This window comes from Elephantulus edwardii, unplaced genomic scaffold (assembly GCF_000299155.1).
Source record: "Elephantulus edwardii isolate Elephantulus edwardi_28Jun2011 unplaced genomic scaffold, EleEdw1.0 scaffold00463, whole genome shotgun sequence".
NCBI classification, from domain to species: Eukaryota; Metazoa; Chordata; class Mammalia; order Macroscelidea; family Macroscelididae; genus Elephantulus; species Elephantulus edwardii.
This window is the reverse complement of record NW_006400213.1, coordinates 606,277-627,327: the sequence shown is the minus strand read 5'-3', so window position 1 is coordinate 627,327 and position 21,051 is coordinate 606,277. Positions and strand designations below refer to the sequence as shown.

The 21,051-nt window shown below is 51.8% G+C and overlaps 2 protein-coding genes across 2 annotated transcripts in view; both read right to left on the bottom strand.

Annotated features, from left to right (window-relative positions):
• Nucleotides 1–729: 729 nt before the first annotated feature.
• On the bottom strand, nt 730–1,683 carry MC1R (melanocortin 1 receptor (alpha melanocyte stimulating hormone receptor)). Its single transcript, XM_006902856.1, has one exon. The coding sequence runs from the start codon at nt 1,681–1,683 to the stop codon at nt 730–732; it is 954 nt and encodes a 317-aa protein (XP_006902918.1).
• Nucleotides 1,684–7,391: 5,708 nt separating this feature from the next.
• TCF25 (transcription factor 25 (basic helix-loop-helix)) overlaps nt 7,392–21,051 on the bottom strand; it is a 31,894-nt gene continuing 18,234 nt past the window's right edge. Inside the window, exons 9-18 of the mRNA XM_006902867.1 lie at nt 19,500–19,593; nt 18,629–18,721; nt 18,454–18,559; nt 17,363–17,522; nt 16,316–16,403; nt 13,495–13,653; nt 12,732–12,822; nt 11,666–11,745; nt 7,920–7,992; nt 7,392–7,616 (exon numbers count right to left, since the gene is read on the bottom strand). Of these exons, the coding sequence (XP_006902929.1) occupies nt 7,392–7,616; nt 7,920–7,992; nt 11,666–11,745; nt 12,732–12,822; nt 13,495–13,653; nt 16,316–16,403; nt 17,363–17,522; nt 18,454–18,559; nt 18,629–18,721; nt 19,500–19,593 (1,169 nt within the window). The remainder of the gene's footprint in view (nt 7,617–7,919; nt 7,993–11,665; nt 11,746–12,731; nt 12,823–13,494; nt 13,654–16,315; nt 16,404–17,362; nt 17,523–18,453; nt 18,560–18,628; nt 18,722–19,499; nt 19,594–21,051) is intronic.

The window sequence follows — 21,051 nt, the reverse complement described above, 5'->3', positions numbered from 1 at the left end:
CAGGTGGGGCAGTGCTGGAGGGCAGCTGGGATGGGCAAAGGAGGTTGAGCCAATGGGCCTGCTTCTTGTTGCTGAGTGTGCTGCTCCTTTGTGTCTACAGAGAAAGAGCAGAGAAGCAGGGTCTTCAAAGCTCCCCCCTCAGGGGCCATTCCCTTGGGCACAGCCTCTGGTCTCCGGGACTCAGTTCTCCTTCCCTCCCCTCCCTCCCTCCTTCCTGAGACAGCTTCCAGAGGCATGGCGGTGCTGCTAGAACATGGCTTTATTACTGAACCTTCCCCAGTGTCCAGTTAGCACCAATACCAGGGATTCAGCTTGTTTGATGAGGAAGACATTGCAGCTTTGGGGCCACTTCCTAGCCTTCAGGAGGGACATGGGCCCCTTGCCTGAAACAGAGGAGACAGCCACTGCTGGCCTTTACCAGTCACAGTCCATGCCCAGCAGAATATTCAAACGTTGCTTGCTACTCTTCCCACCATGGTGTGACATCATGTCCCAGGTGACAGGAGCAGGTGAAGGCCCGGGGGGGGGGGGCAAAGAAGCAGAGAGGGTGTGTGAGGCTGAGTGGTCAGGAGATGGAATCGCTCCAGCCAGCCCCCTTGGCAGCAGCCCCCTCGGCAGGCAGCTCCCTCAGAAGGTTCTTCCCTGGAGTTTCCTGCTGCTGCCGGCAAGGCTGCCAGCTGTCTTCTGAGGGAAGGGAGGAAGTGAGGCGCAGCCGCCCAGACCACACAACTACCAGGAGCACAGCAGCACCTCCTTGAGTGTCTTGCGCAGTTCCTGGCTACGGAAGGCGTAGATGATGGGGTCCACTATGGAATTGCAGATGATGAGAGCGAGGAAGAGATTGAAGTTCTTGAAGACGCAGCTGCAAGTGGGGTGCTGGGGGCAGAGGACAATGAGGGTGAGGTGCAGGAAGAAGGGGCCCCAGCAGAGGAAGAAGAAGCCCAGCAGGATGGACAGTGTGGCGGCGCCCTTGAGGCTGAGGCGCTGGTAGACCAGCCGCCGCGGCTTGTGCAGCCGGGCAATGCCACGGGCATGGTGGCAGGCCCGGGCCAGCATGTGTAGGTATAGCACCACCATAAGGGCCACCAGTGCAAGGAAGAAGCTGACGAGGCAGACCAGCACGGCTGTGTGGTCGTAGTAGGTGACAAAGAGAGAGCTGGAGAGCACGCTGGCCGCCCAGATGGCAGCAATGACCCGGCGAGCCCGGGGCAGTGTCACAATGCTGTGGTAGCGCATGGCGTAGAAGATGGTGATGTAGCGGTCCACTGCAATGGCACCAAGGAAGCAGAGGCTGGACACCATGGAGCTGCAGATGAGCACATCGATGGCGTTGTCCAGCTGCTGTATGAGGCCTGTATGTGCAGCCAGTGTGCCTGTCTCCAGCAGCAGCGTGATGACTGTCTCCAGCACATTGCTCACACTCACCAGCAGGTCAGACACGGCCAGGCAACAGATGAAATAATACATGGGCGAGTGCAGGTTGCGGTTCCTGGCAATGGCAGCCACCACCAGTGTGTTCTCCACCAGGCTTGCCAGCCCCAGTGACAGGAAAAGCCCACTGGGGACAGTCACCTCAAAGCACCAGTGGTCTGTCTGGTTCGTGGCCAGCCCCAGGTGGGGTGTGGCAGGGACTGTGCTGTTGAGGGAGCCCCGCAGCCTCCCCTGGGTCCCCTGCATGGGCATAGCCCCCTACAAGTAGACAAAGTGTCCCAGAGGTGTCCAGGGGATGCCCAATTCCAGCTGGTTTTCCACTTCCTGCACAAGGTCACTGCATGGTGCCCAGGGACCTTGTGGGTCTCCACGGGGGAGTCCTTACCCCCTTCCCATCACGCAGTGTCTGGGGTCCCTGAATCAGGGACGCAGCCAGCTCTATGGCCCCAGTTGTCTGGGTCCTCGGTGCTGGTGGAACCATTCAAGGGGGCATGTCCATGAGGCCACCTCCTCTTGGTCCTTCTCACCCACCTTCTCTGTAGCCACCACAGCCTCCTGCCTCCTGAGACCAGGGCTGGGTGAGGCCTGGGAAGAATAAAAGGGTCTTTCTCCAGCCTCTTTAAAGGACAGTGTGAGCCCCTCCCAGAGGGCAGCCACATGACAGCTGAGCCAGGATGGAGGGCGGGGCCCACACCCTGCAGGCCTCTGTCCCAGAGCTTGGGCCAGTCTGACCTCCCAACCTAGGGCCTGTGGCCACTCACAAGGTCCCTTCTGACTTTACGTCCTCACCTGAGAAACTTGCAGCCTCTCCCCAGAGCCCTGAAACATCACCGATGATCAGCTGTCAAAACAGATTTGAGGGGAGTTTCCATAATTAAAACCTGGTGCTGAGATGGCAGGGTGGAGTTTTGGGGTCTCCAGCCAGGACAGAAGACACCCGGGAACCTAGGACAGGAGAGCCACACCCTGGAAGCTCCATGATGCCCACTGGGTCACTACCCACATCCGGCCCTCTCCCACGATGCCATGTCGTTTCCTCTGAAGAAGGGCAACCACAGCCCTCAGGCCATGACCACATCAAGGGCAGACTCCTAGTCTCCAGCTGGGAGGGCGGCAGGGTTGGGGGGTGGTGGTGGCGGTGGGTGGGTGGGGGTGGGGATGCTGTGTGTGGTCACAGTGTCAGCACACGAGGCTGTGTGATGGCTGGGCTCCCAGACCAATATCACTGACTCCTGGGTCTGCGTTACAGATGGAGAAGACACGCAGAGGAAGACAGCAGGGAGTTCAAAGGCAGAAGCAGTCAGGCTGAAAGAACTGAGAGTTGTTGCTGTTAGGTGTTGTTGAGTATGACCCATTGCGACCCTATGAACAATAGATCTGAACTCTGTCCTATTCTATGCCTTCTTCACACTTCCTGACACATTAGAGCCCATTGTAGCAGTCACTGTGTCAATCCACCTGGTCAAGTGTTCTCCTCTCCCTCGCTGACCTTTCACCTTTCCCAGCATCATGTCTCTCTCCAAGGAATAGGCCCTCCTACCAACATGCCCAAAGTGTGAGGTGAAACCTCATCATCTTTGCCCCTAAAAACACTCTGGCTGCACCCTAAGACATATTTTGTTTGTTCTTTTGGCCACCCATGGATGTTCAGTACTCTTTTCCAACACCACAGCTCAAAGGTATCAATTCTTCTTCTGTAATCTATTCATTGTCCAGCTCTGAGATGAATTGCAAGTGATCAGAAGATCATAGCCCAAATCAGCTGCACCTTGGTCCTCAAAGTGACATCATTACTCCTTAATAATTTGAAGAGGTCCCTATACAAACTTTTCCAGTCCAATTAGTCTCCTGATTTTCCAACTGCTGGTACCAACCATGTTGATTGTGGATTCAAGCAAGATGTTGTTGACAGATTCCATCTTTTCTCCATCTATCATGACATTACCTATCACTCCAATAGTAAGAATCTTTGTTTTCTTGACAATTTGAGATGCAATCTATATTGATGGCTGTATTATCTGAACTTCTCCAACAAGAACTTCAAGTCCTCTTCACTTTCAGCAAGCAAGGTTGTCATGAACGTAATGCAGATTATGGAGAGCTGAGAGTATGTTCCTGCTAAAACTACTTCCCACATAGGAACATCTGTCTGGTCATCAGGTGGCCCTTTATGCAGAACCCACTTGACTCTCACATCACATACCTGGTGCCATTACAGCCACCCCACACTGTTCCCATGGAAACCCAATAGCCTTTGAGTTATGAACAAGGTCACCAGAATGCCCACCATCATTCATTCAACAGTGGGTCTTCAAAGGCTGTAAATCACACAGGGGGAGACTGCCCATCTTCCCCCCATGGAGTTACTGTTATTGTGCCTTCGAAGTCACCTGCAACTCAGCAACCCCTTGTACAGCAGATCTGAAGCCTGCCACGTCCTGGGCCAGTCTCACTAATTCTGACACACCAACCCATTGCCCGTTACTGTACCAATCCGTCTCATCCAGGGTCTTCTTTCCTGCGGTGTCCCTCCACCCTTCAGAGTATGATGTCCCTCTCCAAGGACCAGTCCGTCCTAGTCATCTGCCCAAAGTATTTGAGACAGAGCTTCAAAATCTTAATGCTGCCCCGCTGGGCGGACTGTGTCTGTGTGGCGGCGCCCAGCCTCCAAGCCTATACCAGCTCTGTACAGTGCCTTCTCTGCCTTCTGTCGCCCCTCACTCACCAAACATGTGTATTTATAACAAAGTTCTGAAAAAAAAAAAATCTTAGCCTCCATGGACAAACTTGGTTTCACCTCCTCCAAGACAGACCTATTTGTTTTATTGGTATGTTCAAGACTCTTCTCCAGCACCACAACTCGAAGACATGATTCTTCTGTCATCTTTAGTCACTGTCCAGCTCTCTAATGCATTAACAAGGAATGCAAAGATCATGGCCTGGATCAGGGGCACCCTAGTCTCTAGACTGACATTGTTGCTTCTCAGTACACTGGAAAGGTCCCCGACAGCCAATTTTCACAATGCAATTTGTCTTTTAACTTCCTGATTGCTGCCACCAAGAGTGTTTGTGGAGCCGAGCAAGCTGAAATTGTTAACCACTTCAATCTCTTCTCCATCCATCATGATACTGCCAGTCAGCTCAGTGGTGAAAATGTCTTCTTGATGCTGTTTCAATCCTTATTGAAGACTACAGTCCTTGACCTTTTACAGCAAGCTCTTCAGGTCCTCCTCAGTTTCAGCAAGCAAGGCTGTGTCCCCTGCCTAATGCAGGCTGTTGGTAAGTCTTCCTCCAATCCTGATGTCACATTCATCCTCCTAAAGCCGTTTCCCAAATGTTCCACATATAGATTGAAAAGGTATGGAGACAGGTGCCCACTCCTAAGGGGCAGGTAAGGCACTGCCTGTCCACTCTCAGGGCTCAGAGGTCACAGTCACCAAACACAGTTATGCTCTAGACATGCCTCCCTCTCAAAACTGCCCCCCCACCCCAAGTAGTTATCACCTCAGGGGCAGGATCCCCTGCCACAAAAGGTCCTGGGACCCTTCACCATGGAATATGGCTTTGGCTGTTCCTGGCTACACACGATCCCAAGTTCCCACCCCAGTTGACGGTTCCCATGGGAGGGAAGGCCGAAATGGGTCTTCCGTGGTGGGCAGGCTGAGCCCTGGCTTCCTGGCCTTGGGGCCTGTCCTAAGTCACCACCTCTGGGTATCAGTCAGCATTTCCGACTCTGAAAGAGGCCTTTGAGGAGTGTTGTTAACCCCGCCCCTGGCCTTAGCTAGAACTTCAAAGGCGTGAGAACTGGACAACCTTTGGCAAAAGGCGCCACAGCCCCCTTCCTGGTATCAAAAGTGGGGGACCCTGTCAGGAGCCCTGTCTTGGCTTGCGTGTGGGAGATAACAAGTGCAACTGAGCTAGGAAAACCTGCTGGCATTGGGGGGTGGCATCTTTACCGAGAGAGGAGTGTGTAAAGTCCTGGCCCTGCATGGTGGGCAGACTAGCCTCTGCCTTGGGTTTTCAGGGCCCCTTTCATCACAGTAACAATGTCCTGGCCTTAAGCATTCTGCTCGGGGTAGGGGCCCAGGAGGACCTGACACAGCTGCCAGCTCCCTCTGCCCTACCCCCAGGAACCTGAGCCCCCATGTGCAGGAAGCAAAGCACCGGTCAGCGCCATCTGTGCTGGTAGCCTGGTCCTGCCTAGGGGCCATCATAGTGAGGCTGTGGCCAGCCTGGGGGAAGAGACAGACTCAGGAAACAGTTATCAACCCCAGTGCAGCTGCCTGGGTATACAGAAATGTGGCTCCCATGCCCCTCTCCTGTGTTCCAGTCCTGGTGCCTGTCCTAGGAAGGCCCTTCAGTCATCAGTTCTTGACATCAATGCAAAACTTAATTCCTGTTGCCACCTGATTCCAGGGGGTCACAACTAGGAGGGGTATCAGGAAGAAGACATCAGGATCCCCTAGCTCAGTGCCCTGATGCTTTCAGAAATTCTATAGACTTTCTAGGTGAGGTGCTGGCTACAATTTCCTCATGAGGGGAGAACGAGGGAGGTGGGGGGAATGGAGTTAGGTGATGTACAGGCACCAGGCTGGTGGAGGGGGAATGAAGGAGTTAGTGGGTGCATAGGCCTGGTGGGGGAATGAGAGTTCAGGGTTGCACAGGCTGCACAGCCTGGTATGGGGGAAATAACAGGGAGTGCACAGCTAGTGGGGTAGAAAATGACAATCAGAGTGCACAAGCCTCGGCCTTGTGAGAGAATGAGGGAGTTGGGGGAGTGCATGGGGTCCCAGTTGGGTGGGAAGAGAAAGGATGAAGAGGGCTCACTGGCAACAGTGGTGGGAAAAGAACGACAGTCAGTCAGGGGTGGTGCTGGGGAAGAATGGGGAGTTAATGCAGGCACAGGACCTTAGTCTGGAGGCAGGGAGAATGAGTTAGGGGTACGAAGGCTTGTGTCATGGATGAAAGGAACTGAAGGGTGCAGAGAGCCCCATCTGGGGGAGGACAAGGAAGGAGAGGGAGCACAGGTGCCCAGTCTCATGTGGAGAGAGTGGGAGCTCAGGTGCCTGGTCTCGTGAGGGAAGGAGTGAGTGAGTGAGTGGCGCTCAGGAGCCCAGTCTGGTGGGGGGAACGAGTTAATGAGAGCTCAGGTGCCTAGGCTCGTGGGGGAAGGAAACTGTCGAAGGCCCATGGGTGCCCAGTCTGGTGGGGGAGAAAGGATTCAAGCAAATGCGTAAGGCCCAGTCTGGACTAAGCACTGTGTTTTTAGCTTTTTCTGGAGCTACGTATACAGGCTGTGGGCAACTTGTGTCCTTGAAACTTAGGCACATGGACTGACCTTAGGACTATCTTTTTTTTTTCCTTTTTAATTTTTTTTAACTATTATTTATAACTCGGGTAACATGGGTAGGTGTCCCCTTGGACTATCTTGGTGGCTGTGTTGACACTACAAAAGCAAAAGCATTGCAGGACCCAGCTTGACTGCTGGCATTTACAGGAGTGGAAGACTACTGGCAGTCATGGCAGTGGTGGCCCAGCATTTACGGAAACAGCTGACCATCAATATTCACAAGGAAGGAGAAAACGAAAAACCATGTGGATAGGAGACCATGGGCATTCACGGCTGCATGAGACAACAGACACTCCCGCCGTGGGCAGATTGTCACCATTCAGAGGGCGGGAGACCACCAACACTCATGAGGGTAAGGGCTATTTAGATTTATGGAGGTGTGAGACCACCCACATTCAAGAGGTCAGAGGCCATGACATTTATGGCTGTAAAAATCACCGACACCCATGGGGCAGGAGACCACTCAAGGGGTGGGGGTGGGGGGCGGGCATGCGCACATGCGCAGTGGGAACCATTGATGTTTATGGGGCAAGGCTTCCGCCTCAGGGCTGGCTGGTCCACCAGGACACAAATCAAGGGCCCAGCTGAGATGCAGGGATGTGGTCTGTGCTCAGTCCCACTCCCCTTCCCCTTCATCTTGGTCCTCGCTCTCGTCATCCTCCTCATCCCCCATAAAATCCTCCAGGTTCTCGCGGCGAGGCAGGTGAGGCAGGTCCAGGTCGTTGAACTGGAAGTTGGCCATCATGTCTCGCATGGCCATCATCAGTCTATTGAAGCCTTGGACGCGGTCCAGGCCACCAGCACCACCTCCTGCTTGTTGGTCCAGACGGTCCTCCTGCAGTCGATCTTCCTGTGGCAACAACAGCCCAAGTGTGGAGTGAGGGGCCCATGTTCTAGGGTGAGCATTCCCATCCCATACTGGTCTCTGGGGTCTGCAAGACGGTGAGCCCAAAAAAGGGGACTGACCCACTGTGGCTGCCTGTCATCTTCTCAATCAGCCAGGGCGTCCCCAGATGCAGACCGGGGCCCAGGGCAACCTTGTCTTAGTATGACTCCCACTATGCTGGGCCTGCTTGGACACCATTAGCAGAGAGGTGGGTGGAGCAAGACACACACAAGTCTGTGGTGGAAGACGTACCTCCATGGTGTAATTCGGCAACAAGGATCGGAAGAAGAGGGCCACTGTGTTTGCCTGGCCAACAGGAGTTTGCCTGGTGACAAAGTGAGGAAAGGTCAGAAGTAAAACGGAACTGGTCCCTCAGGACACCAGCCAGGCTCACCATGCTCTCCTCGTCCTCTCTCCTCAGCAGAGAGCCAAGCCTACACAGCAGTTGTGGGAAGCTGACCCGGGACCCTGGGTTCCCAGAGTGGCATGGGATACCAGGACTGTGGAGTGGGTAGTGAGAACCACTGACCAGTTCAAGATTGGACAGTGAGCACTGAATCTCCCTTGTTAAAGGCAAAGAATGATTTAGATGAGAGGGAAGTTAGGGGGGCTGGTCCTTCAGAACCATGCTCACTTGTAACAATCTGGAGCAAAGAGGACAGGGCAATCAACCAAAGCCAAGAAAGGCACCGGACACAAGACAACTCATCTTGTCATGGTTCTGATTCCTAGTGGCCCTCCATCAGGTCTCCAAGTCTCTCCATGGGAAGAAACTGACTGTTGTTCTGCTACAGAGTTAGTGTGTAGACTCAAACTGCCAGGCCTGCAGCTGGCACTGTGCCACGCCTGTGTAACCCCATCAAGCTCATAAGCACACCAGAGCACACCCCGATGACCCCTACTGCAGAAGGGGATACTGCTGCTCAGCTCTACTAGACCCCAAACCCAGAAGAGGCTGAGGGTGTCAGCTCACACCTACCAGAGTACTGGGTTCCAGTTTCCAATGGCTGGCTTCTAAAACACTAACCACCAGGGCTTCCTTTGAGGTGCCTCTGGTTGACTCAAATTTCCAACCTTCCTATCTGCTGCTAAGGGCAGAGTCTGAAGCACCCAGGGACCCCACTTGAAGTTTTGCTGATTTGGCTGTGTGCCATATAGCTGACCTGGACTCACGGTGGTTCTACGTGAGAGAGGAGCCCTAATGGGTTTCCCAGGCTGTAGTCTTTACTGGGGCAGACTGCTAGGTTTTTTTATCCTGGTAAGGCAGTGGTGGCTTTGAACTACTGACATTTGCTTTAGCAGCCAAGTGCTTAACCAAAGTGCCACCAGCAGTCCTTAGACACCTTAGTAATAACCTTTCAAGAAGCTCTCGTTGTTAGGTGCTGCTGAGTGCGAGTGACTCACAGTGACCCTATGAACAGCAGGTCTGAACCCTGTCCTGGCCTGTGCCACCCTCACCTTTCCTGATACATTAGAGCTCATTGTGGCAGTCACTGGGTCAATCCACCTGGTCAAGGGTCTTCCTCTCCTTCACTGACCCTCTACCCTTCGAAGCATCATGTTCCTCTCCAAGGAGCAGCCCCTCCTGGCAACATGTCCAAAGTACGTGAGGAGAAGCCTCATCATCCTTGCTTCAAAGAGCACCCTGACTGCACCCTCTCCAAGACATCCGTTTGGTCTCTTGGCCATCCATGGGATGTTCAGTGCTCTTCACGACACCACAGCTCAAAGACATCAATAATTCTTCTGACATCTCAATTCACTGTCCAGCTCTCAGATGCATAAAAGACCATGGCCTGGATCACACACACCTTAAGTCCTCAAACTGACATCATTACTCCTCAATAATTTGGTGTTGCATTCATAGCCAAAAAGTAAATTTCAGGTAGGATAGTATCCATACGCATGCAAGGAAGACCTGTTAATATGACTATTATTCAAATATATATTCTTATATCCAGAGCCAAAGAGAAAGAAATTAAGAATTTTTACCAAATCTTGCAGTTGAAATTGACCAAATATACAATCAAGATGTGTTAATGATAACTGGTGACTAGAACGCAAAAGTTGGAAACCGTCAAGAAGGAATAATAGGGAGGATAGGGGGGAAGGAATAGTAGTTGGAAAATATGGGTTGGGTGATAGAAATGAGGCTCTAAGTGGAGTGATTGAATTTTGTATTTTCAATGATTATTCATTACAAATCAAAAGGCGCATTGCCATGGGAAAGTCTGCTGTTAGGGACCTCTCCAAAGTACTGAAGAGCAATGGTGTCTCTCTGGAGACTAAGGTGCGTCTGATACAGGCCATGGTCTTCGCAATCACTTGTTATGCATCAGAGAGCTGGACAATGACCAAGGAGGATAGAAGGAGAATTGATGCCTTTGAGCTGTGGTGCTGGAGAAGAGTATTGAGAATACCATGACGGCACATAACAACAACAACAATTCATTACAAATAACTTTCTTAAAATACTAAAAGACCCAAATAATGACCTTACACATCGATCTCACCTAATGGGCTGCACAGGAATCAGAATGACTACAACTGTGAAGAAATCATTGGAGAAGCTCAATACTGGCAGTCAAAACCTGGCTAAGTGTGATTGTGGGTCCACCCCTTACTTATTACCTATGTGCAAGTAAGTTCAAATTGAGGCCGAAGAAAATGAAAATCAATTCCCAAGAAATAAGATGTGATCACGAATCTATTCCAACTGAATTTTAAGATCATCTTAGGAATAGGTTTGAGGCACTGAACACCAATGATCAAAGACCAGATGAGCTGTGGGATCAAGAATATCATCCATGAAGAAAGCAAAAGGTCATTACGAAGACAGAGAAGAAAGAAAAAACTCGAGATGTCAGAAGACTCTGAAAACTGCACTAAAGCATAGAGAAGCCAAAACAAAGAGACAACACGCCAAAGTCAAAGAGCTGACTGGGAGGCTCTAGGAAGGGTGAGAAAGCTGGTGGTCTGCAATGGTGGGGAGGCAACACAAAGCTCAGAGCCAGCATAGTGCTAGCATCCTCACCGCCACCCACCCAGCATGCAAACATGTCAGGCCAGACCACTGGTATGAATGGTAACTTTTACCCGAACCTATGGGGAAATCCATCATGGAGCCAACCCCTCATGGTCATGCAGTCATCATTTTAGAAAGGTGTCCAGTATGTGGGAGAAATGGGCCTCACTCTACAAACATCTGGAAAGCAGTGTGTCAGAAGTAAAGAAACCTGTGCCTACTGCTTCCTCTGAGAACTGCCACTCTGTGGTTGATGTGTCCTGGGCAAGGCAAGTCTCAGAGTGCTAATGCTAAAAGGCCAGAGAACAAGAAGCCTTTCAGTGTCGCAGATTTTGAAAGCCGTTTACACAGACCTCTCCCATCTGTCAGGTGTGCATTACACCGCCCTGCTCTCTGCTCATGGGGCTTTGTTTCACAACAACCTTATGCCCTGTTCCCTACACAAGGCCTCTGCACATGCTGCCTCTCAGACTTGAAACTTGGACCCTCTCTTCCTAGCTAAGAAATCTTATTTTACATCTCAGCGTAACATCTCCTTCCTTTCAGTCACACTCACCACCTTCTTCCTGAGGTTTCTTTTATAATATTGACCTTGTATCTGTTCCCTGGGGTTCATGTCTGATTCCCCAGTGGCTGACTCTACATCACACCCCACTGTCACTCCAAGTGTGCTGCTGAACCTGAGAGAATTCAGGACCAACTAAATGAAAGAACAGGGCCTGCAGAACCTGACCTCCACACAAGCCCTGTCTCCTTCTCTGAGGAAACGTGTGCATGTGCCGTCAAGTTGGATGTGACTGGGACAGGAGGAGACTCGAACTGCACACATTTGGGAATGCAGTGCAGCTTCTTGCCACTAGTCATCAGAGCTCCCTTTGGAGAAACCTTTTGTTGCCTAATTTCTTTGGTCTGTTTAGGGAGGAATCAGTGATCCTGAAGGCTTCACAGATTGAAGAGCAAAAATGAGTCATACCTCTGCGGTCTGATGTACGAGTAGATGGTGTCGGCAGGAGGCAGAGGGTCAAACCCCATCACAGACTGCGTGGTCACTTCCTTCAAAAGGGACACAAACAGACACGCTACAGAGTACGGCCAGGTGCCCCTGGCGGTCTTTCCCCCATACTTCAGGATGGGCTGCATGACTGCAGTCTGACAAAACAGCTCTGGGTATCCTGCTGTGCTCACTGTGCTAGAGAACTGGGTGGTGGGGCAGAGGGTGGGGGGTGCTCTGCCCTTCTGCTCTGCTTGGTGGGCTGTAAGGGTAAAAAGAGAAGAGGAAACCAGAACAGCCAAGCCTATGGCTGTCAAACTGATGCCAACTCACGACACTAAGGGGCAGAGCAGAACCGCCTCAAGGCCTGATGAACCCCGTATCATTACAGACAGCTGGTGGGTTCAAACTGCTGGCTTCTCAGTCAGAGCCGAGTGCTTAATCACTGTGCCGTGTGCCGCTGTGGGCTGTGAGAACAGGTGGGAGAAGGGAGAGGACCACATGCCACCATGAGGTGCTGCGCACAAGCGGCTTCTCAACTCACTGATCCCACTGCAGGTTGAACCCTACAAACAACAAGTCTGCAGCTGTCCTCGCTGCAGCTTGAGGCCAAGGGTACTGCCTGAGTGAATAGCCCCCATTGCTGAGGTTGGCTGAGGTGCTGTGCTAGACGTACCATTACAGCAGGACACTCCAGAGCCCCCTCCATGGAATGATTCTCTCCACCGCATCCCTTTACAACAGTACCAGTTCCCTTTCTCCTTAACGCACAGTGAGCATCATGACAGCAAGTGTGGCACACGCCCACACGATAAGACATGCAGCAGGGGCAGCTGTGCACAGGTCATCTCCTCATGTCACATGAATGGTCTGGTTTGGGGTTAAGGGTGGCCAGTGGCCTTGAGTCCAGGACACCAGATGTGCACTTTAAGTCTGCAAGGACTCCAACAACTGTGGGACAGCTCTACAAAACCAAGCCTCAGAAAATGGAGGTGGCTTCGTGACAGCAAGCTAGCCCCCACACAGCCCATTTCCCATCCGCTCCTACCGGGGGCAGTGTGGCGATGGCCTCCTTGATCTCTGAGAGGACCACGTGGCGGTGGATGTTCCTAGGTGCCCGCTGGTAGAGCACCCGACGCCTGCAGCCAAGAGAAGGGCAAGGGTCACCAAAGAGAGCAGCAGCCATGCAGGACACCAACACTTTTCCTGGTCTAAAGGGGCATGCTGCAGCCCCAGCTCCTAGGGGAAGCAGAGGCTCTAAGGGAAACGGCAGCTTTGTGACCAGTGATTTACTTTCCTCTGCACAAAAAGGAGACAGGTCAGGACCCCAGGCTGGCCGAGAAGGTCAGTGGAGACTGAGCACCCTGCCTGGCAGTGCTGGTTGGCTGCACACACAGAACAAGTGTCTGCTCAGCACTGGACGCTACTGTTCTAGAAAGGAGTGCAGCCCACCATATGACAGCCTTGCTAACAAGAGGCTGAAGAAGAAGGCCAGGAGCAAAGTGCCAGCACCACTCGTCAACCCGCAGAAATTCAGGATGGGTAACAATCCCACCCTACATTCACTATCTGCACCTTGCCCAGCCACCCTTGGATTTATCACGTGGGAGAGGAGCATGTGTCCTGGGCTCTGTACTCAGGTGGGGAATCTGCATGAGAGGGACTGGAGACCTGGCCACGTTCAACCCTAAACACACATGGGACACAGGTGTGCCACAGACACTCACCCTCAGCCCTTCTGAGCGGCCCTGGGCGAGCTCATTCCTCTTATGTAATGAGTGCCCAGTACCAGTGGCCGATGCTGTACTCACCTGCTCTCGCAAGCACCCACAGCAGGGTCCCCAGAGTCCACCGCATCAATGACCTTGTGGACATTCTCTTCCAGCCAGCTCATGATGGCAGGTTCTTTCCAGAGGAAATGTGATCTCCCAAGGTACAGGCTGACCAGCTGGTTCAGTGCAGGTGACTGACTAAGGAGAGCAGAGCTGTGAACCCCAAGTCTGTGCCACAGCCCCCACCCAGTGGCCCTGTCCCCAGAACATCAAAGTCGCCACCACTGACCGTGGAAGACATTATGCTGAGTAAAATATCTCAGTCACAAAAGGACAAATACTGCATACTGTCACTGTTATAAAACAGGACTGATGTGGGGGTTGGGGGAAAAAGAAGAAAAGAGGATAAAAAATTTACACTGCACTGAAACAGATGAGGGAAAGAACTGTTTAAAAGGAATTTAAGATTACATATTATTTGCATGAAAACAGTCCAGAGTAAGAGCTGCATAGCAAAGTGGACTAGGGTGGAGGGGATAGGAAATAGTACAACAATGAAAGAATATTTTTTCAAGGAGAAAAGCAAACTGGGTGGGTGGGTAGGGAGGAAAATGTGCAACAATGAATGAATGGAAATCCAAGCTATCTATAAACTTTCATTAAAAATTTAAAAAAAAAAAAAAGGAAAAGGCCCTGCCCCAGAACTAACACGGACCCTACCCAGAAGCAGTCCCATCTCATAGTTTGCCACACCTAAGGAGGCCAGGCTAAAAGCAAAGCTGGACACAGGATCTACTGGATTGTGGGAGGTGCTGTGGACAATGATGAGGGTCATGGGAGTCGGATGGGATAACAGGGAGCCAGGAGAGAAGTGACACCCACGTGCATGGGATCAAAAGGAGGACAGGGATGGATGGGCTGACATGGAAGCAGGTGGGGCAAGACACAGAAGTAGATGAGGGGAATGAGGCAGCAGAGTAGTGATGTGAAGGCAGATGAAGACAATGGGAAGAGGAAGGCAGGAAGAGGGAAGCCAAAGCTGAGATTGATGGGAGTGATGCGGGCTGGCTTGGGGGCCAGATGTGGATGGGGTGATGGGAGCCAGATGGAGCAATGCAGTGGCGGATGAGAGTGACAGAGATGGGAACTGGGCGGGGGGCATAAGGGTGTGATGCAGGGACATATGGTTATGACAGGGTACCACATAGAGATAATGTGGAGGAGAATGAGGTGACAAGGGTGGAAGTAGAGATCCAGGTTGGGGGTTGATGCAGAGGTGGAATGGAGGCAGCTCAGATGGGGAGTGAATGCGCGATAGTCATGGGGCGAATGAAGGTGACAGAGCCAGGCAGAGGGCTGGTGTGGGGCTGAGTTAGGACGGACAAGAGCCCAGTGTGAGGAGACAAGAGACGGATGCAGGCAGAATTACGTAAGGGGGTGTGACGGAAGAAGATGAGTGTTGGCGGTGGGCTAGGTGGAGTGACTGAAGCCTGGGCAGCAAGGCTGGGTGGAGAAAGCCAGGAAGATGATGGGCTGCGTGTGAGCAGTTAGGAGGCGGGCAAGATGGGCGCTGGGTGTGCACATGCTCCAGGGCGCGCATGGGGGTGTCAGGAGCTAGAAAGAAAGATGTGCAAGGGTACAGGTGCACATGCACTGTGCTGTACCCTCCAGGGTTTCTGTGCTATTTCTACAGGAGCTTGGATTTCAGAAGTGTACAACAAAGTACCAAAACCATTTAGAAAACAAACGACATCCTTGGGGGTCAGTTCTCTCTATGATGAAAGAAATTTCTTCTTGGTTATTTATGAGGCAGAAGGAAGATGATGTTATTTCCTGCCAGTACTTTCTTCATTATTTTTTGTACTTTAAAATGGGCGTATAGGAGACAGTACGACTGGCACAGGACAGAGCAGAGTTTAGGGCTGTAGTACATAGGGTCGCTATGGGTCTCAAGCAGCTCGATGGCACATAACAACAAGAAGTAAGGGAGTTCTGGTGGCTTAGTGGCAAGAAGCCGTACTGCAATCCCAGAGGTACATGGTTCGAATCCACCAGATGCTCTGCTGGTGGAGGAGCAATCTCCTCCTGTACCAGTCAGATCTGATTTGAGGGTACACATCATCATAAAAAAAACCAAACGTAGTGTGTGCTCACTTCGGCAGCACATACACTAAAATTCAAACGAAACAGAGAAGATTACCATGGTCCCTGCACAAGGATGACATGCAAATTCGTGAAGCATTCCATGTTTTTGTCAGCTTTCTAAAAAAAGTGGACTAGAAGTGTTATGTGGTTCAAATCCACCAGATGCTCTGCTGGAGGCAGGGGTAATCTCCTCCTGTACCAGTCAGATCCAATTTGACAGTACACATGCACACAAAATAGTAACTTTTAAAAAAAAAGTGGAATAGAATAAAAATATATTAGTAGTGTTGTTTGGTTTTAAAAAAAAAGTAGCATGTGCCCATCTAGCAACGTGGGAAATGCTGACAACTTCCAAACCAGTTAGCTCTCTCCTGGGCCCCACAGCCAGGAGGACCTTCGATTCTTGCCTGCCCATAGGTACTGTCTACTGGAGGTAGAGGGAAAGGTGGAAATGAACAAGGGTCCAGCTCATCTCACAGGTAACAAATCCCTTCTCAGTCTGAGGACAAGGCTGGCCCCTCATAAAGTCACAGCCGTCGGCTTTGGGTGGTCATTCCCAGGCAACAGTGCAGTACCCTGCACTCACACCAACACCCAACAGTGTGTCACAGGACAGCACCCCACTTCCAGATGAGTCCTCAAGTATCAGGCACCTCAAGAGCAAGAGTGCCCAAGAAAAGCACACCCATGCCTGCCCCTGGGCTGCCTTCTCTACCTGATCTGGGCGTTGGGTCCAAAGAAGGGGTGGCTGGCGACGATGGAGTCAGGCCGCACGCTGCAGAACTCCAGCAAGGGCATGAGGACTGATGAAGAAAGAGAGCCATCATTCAGACAATCATCCGGCCCCCACTAACTCCCCCCCCAGGGCCTCCCTGCCCCACCAGTCCACTGCTGCTGTCACTCCTAACAAGGGATCTCCTCACATCAGATCCTGAAGGCTCATGCCTCGAAGAAGTGGATGATGGTTCTGCCTCCCACTCTGAGGCCTACAATGGAGGCTTTCCCAGCCCTGCACACCAGACACAAGGCACCAACATGTGGCCAAGTCCTGCCCTGTGCTCATGGGGCCTTCATGGCAGAGCTGTCCGGCACTAGCGGCTTCCTAACAGCTTTCCCAGCCATCCTCCCCAGTGACATCCTGCGCGCACTTGGCTTTCTCTGCCCCTCCACCAGACTTTCATGTAGCACACAGGGGACTACTGACACACCAGCTCCCCGGGGCTGCACCACACCCCCAGTCATCTGTAACTAGGCAGAGACGAGGCCAGGACACTCCTTGGAGAAGGAAGGAGGCTCAGCACCTCACAGAAGCAGGTGCCTGCCTTCCGTTAGGTGTTCCTGGGCTCAGGCATTGCCCCCACCCCTTGAATGAGCCCCCAAAGCCTTGACAGGTTCCAATAGGCTCTAGGGCATCCCAACTGGCTTCGCACACACACACAAGTTGCAAATCATTGTCAGGATGGCAGCCACACCACGTCCCCGTAAGGGAGGTTTTCCAGGAATTGACTGAGGAAGGCCAAGAGCCCCAAGTGTGACCAGGTGAGATCTGAGAGCAGCAGTCCATCCCGAGTGTCCAACTCAGTGGACACACCTGTCCTAGAGAATGACCCATATCCAACCCCACTAAGCTAATTTCTGCCCCCTCTTCAGACAACATGTGTTTTCAAAGCAGTTGCTATCCTAAAGCCCAAAGCACCCAGAGGAGCCAGCTGATGTCTGGTGGGAAGCAGGTGCACCCTGGCTCCGCGAACGTAGAACCTACCTCCAGGGAACATGGTGAGTGCTTGACGGATTAGCAGTGAGGCCTGCTCCCGGTCAGTGTTCAGTTCCTGCTCAGAGCGGTTGGCTTGCTGGCTCAACAGGAAGTACGCCAGCGGCACAGAGAAGGCAAAATTTGGGAGCTGGGAGAGGTTCCGATGAGGCTACAGAAGAGAAGAGGCTGGGTAAAGACCAGAGGCAGTCTGACCAGCAGCCATACATGCTGCCCCAGGGACGTGGCAGTCCAGGAGCCGCTCTATACCCATGTTCACCACACCCACACCATGCACTGGCCCTTTCCCTAAGCCTGTGGATCCCAGTAAATCAGATCTCAGAGGGGCGAATTCTTGACCAACTTTGCCAAATGTCACATAATTCAAAGCGTTCTATGTTTATGTCTGTTATGCAAGTCAAGACACAAACATGTAAAAAGAAAAGTCAGGGTGAAAGAACAAGGGTCACTCCCAGAACACCCTGCTGCAGAGTCATAGGGGTTCGCTGCCTTTCTAGGCTAACAATGTCCAAGAGATGGACACCGCCGCATGCATTTCAAGTAAGTAAAATTTACTATTTCCCTTACCCCAATGAACCTAAAACGTTACCATTGTTAACATGGAACCACTAAGGAAAATTTCCAAGATTATCTTTCTCATTTAAGTTCATCTTGAGTCTTGACTGCACCATCCATAGGACAAATCTATCAAGGCTGCTGTCTGGACAGCCAAGTGGCTTCAGGCTACTCCTGCGAATGTGCACAACAGCTGGGGACCATGTGTGTAGTATTAGACATGCAGGGTAGTAGATACAGGACAGATGCTGCTGTGATGGGCTCTGCTGAGGAGTGTAGCCGCCTCAGCTCCCCTTCACAGCAGCTCTGTGCTCTATACACATACAAGTTAGTGTTTGGACCCTGACAGGCTGACCCTTAGTTGCAGAGGCCGAGGGTTCTCCAAGTTGTCAGGCTGTCGCCGCTATACTGTGCTGATCACTGCACACTGGTCCAGCCTCACCCCCTCACTAAGGGTCACCTTGCCTATGCCAGGTACCGAGCCAAGGGCAGACTTGTCCTAGCGAGGGGTACACCACCACACCTACCTCCCAGTCCTGGAAGAGGCAGATGAGGTACTCGTAGCAGCGGGCCCGCAGTGCCAGGTGGTCCACCAGCAGCAGCATGCACAGGGGGTCTTCGTCCGGCTCCAGGCTTTGAGGCAGAGGAAGGTGTCACGGTGTGGGTGTGCAAGGCGGGACACATAAAGGGGGGGACACTCACCTCAGGATGAGCTTGCAGTACTCAAGGGCTGTGCGTGGGCAGCCCCTCTTCTCTAGGAAGGTCATGTGCTTGTACAGTGCCAGGTAGAAGCTCCTAGACCAAGGAGCATCAGAGCCATCAGAGGGTAGCCAGGTGCACAGCTGGGGCTGGGCGTTTCCCATGTGGCCCTACAGGGAGCTGGTCAGGAGGGGGAACCCTACTGCTGACTGTCTGCAGGGACCCTGGTCATGCATCTATGCACCAAGAACCACAAAGCAGAGTTGAGTTTAGTGAAAAAGCTTTGCCTCTTACTTTCTCACAAAGGTTAGAGCTCAGAGCTCATGCTGTCTTCCCGAGTTTGCAGCTGTCAGTGGGACCACTCGTCACAGGTCTGTGACAGCACTGCTCTTGCTGAGTTTTCCTTTGTCAACAGCCCACTACCCCTTTAATGCCTAGACGTGCTAAAATGGGTATTAAGGGCTTATCTCAAGAAGCTAGGAACCTGCTGCAGAGACAAAGCAAACACAAATATCACCCAGCAGGTGATGGTGATTGGGGACACATGGGGAGCTGTATGAAGGCTTACGACACAGTCTAAAGACATCTGAGGCTGAGAGATAACAGTGGATCTGGCCCAGGGAGCAGGGCTCTGGGCTGACTCGCAATCACAGATCTGTCCTGGGTCACGCATGCTTCTCATGTGAAGACTTGGGAACAGGCTAAACCACAGAACTCTGCTTTCTTGGCCTCCCACGGGACACTTATTCTAGACCAGCCCCACCGCATCTGGACCAGGAACTACTAAGGAAAAGTGTTCTGCCGCAAACGCTAGATCAATGATTCAGGTGTGGCATCAGGTGTAGATGCAGGTGCGACCCAGCCAAGTGCTTACCTGTTCTCTGGTCTGCGGTAATCTAGTCGGCAGGTCCCACTGGTAAGACTGAAGAGAGGGTGGAACGCACACTCCAGACTGTACAGAGCCCTCTCTGTGGAGACAGAACCACTGGTCATCATGCCCCTCGCCTGGCCCAGACCAGGACGAGTCTGGAAGGAGGGGGCCTATAGCCTTGCCCCAGTCTGGAGGTGCAACTTTTTAAACTCTTAGGCACTGTCAGCGTGTGTGTCAACCAAGAATCAAAAGCATGAGACCAAGAAAATTCTGCTGTGAGGTGTGTTTGGGGCAGCACCCAAACAGGGGTGTCCACCAGACAATGTGAAGACAGGGGAAGCATGTCCAGAACCATGTCCACCCATGATGTTGGGTCTAAACATATGGTGGTCATAAAGAGAAATGAAGTCCTGAAGCCCGCTACAATATGGATGGACCACACACACAATACACTCCAGAGAGAAGTCAGACATAAAGGGACAGATGTCTGATGTCAATCACATGAAACATGGAGGATAGTAGAATATGTAATTATGAAGCAAGCAGCTAATAACGTGGCAGCACTCTGTGATGGTTATGACGCTAGATACACGGCAGAAACACAGAACTGTACACTTCAAACATCACACTGAACGAAGCTGTTCCTCAGGCTACGCTGACAAATCCACTTGTATCTTATGTCATCACAGGAAAAGAGAAACAGCCTAAGACCAGCTGCTGCTGACCCATCTGAAAGAGGTTCCGAACAGGGACTAAACAGAGAGGGATTAAATGGGGAACCAGACTCAAAATTACAGTTAGGACAGAGACTAGAGGGGACCCTCAAGACTCTGCCCTTACACCAACCAATGAAAATTTTTTTTTGACGTGAAATAGGGGGGATAAGGAGGAAGATGTGCAACAATGATGAATGAAAACCCAATTTTTCTACATTCCAACTGTAAGATTTCAAGTGGGAACCAAGACCACATTAAGTACCTAAGTAATCTATATCTTTGCAACCAAAATAAAGATGATTAAAAAAAAAGCAACTTGTCTGCGAAATCTGTTAAAATCACACACACAAAAAGGACTTTGTCTTAACTCATGCTCTGAGCTAAGATGTGAACACATCTCTGTGTACAACCCACAACGAAGGACAGAGAGGCCGGCAAGATGAATAGTACAAATAAGTTAACGAGACATACTCCACAATCTAGGACCGACAGGCCGACAAGGGGCACAGTAATAACAGGGACGACACAGGCTCCTGCAACAAGCCAGGACACGAGACACAAAGGAAGCATGTGTCTACAAAATTCACAGACAGGAAGGAATGAGGAGGATGAACAGAAGCAAGAATCACAGGGCACCGAGAAGAGTGCCATCACAACACAGGGATTACAGTCCAACATCCTAACACAAAACACACATCAACGGCTGAGCAGACCAGCCAAGCTGCTCTGTAAACATCCCCCCGCCCCCGGCTTGTTAAAAAGTGAACATAAACACAGCTTTTGGCCCCAATCACTGAGCTGCCGCCGAGGACTCAGCTGCCTCCCCCTCGAGCCCGCTC

Bases quoted from the DNA above. Each gene is read 5' to 3' on its own strand.
- MC1R (XM_006902856.1), bottom strand. From the start codon at position 1,683: ATGCCCATGCAGGGGACCCAGGGGAGGCTGCGGGGCTCCCTCAACAGC.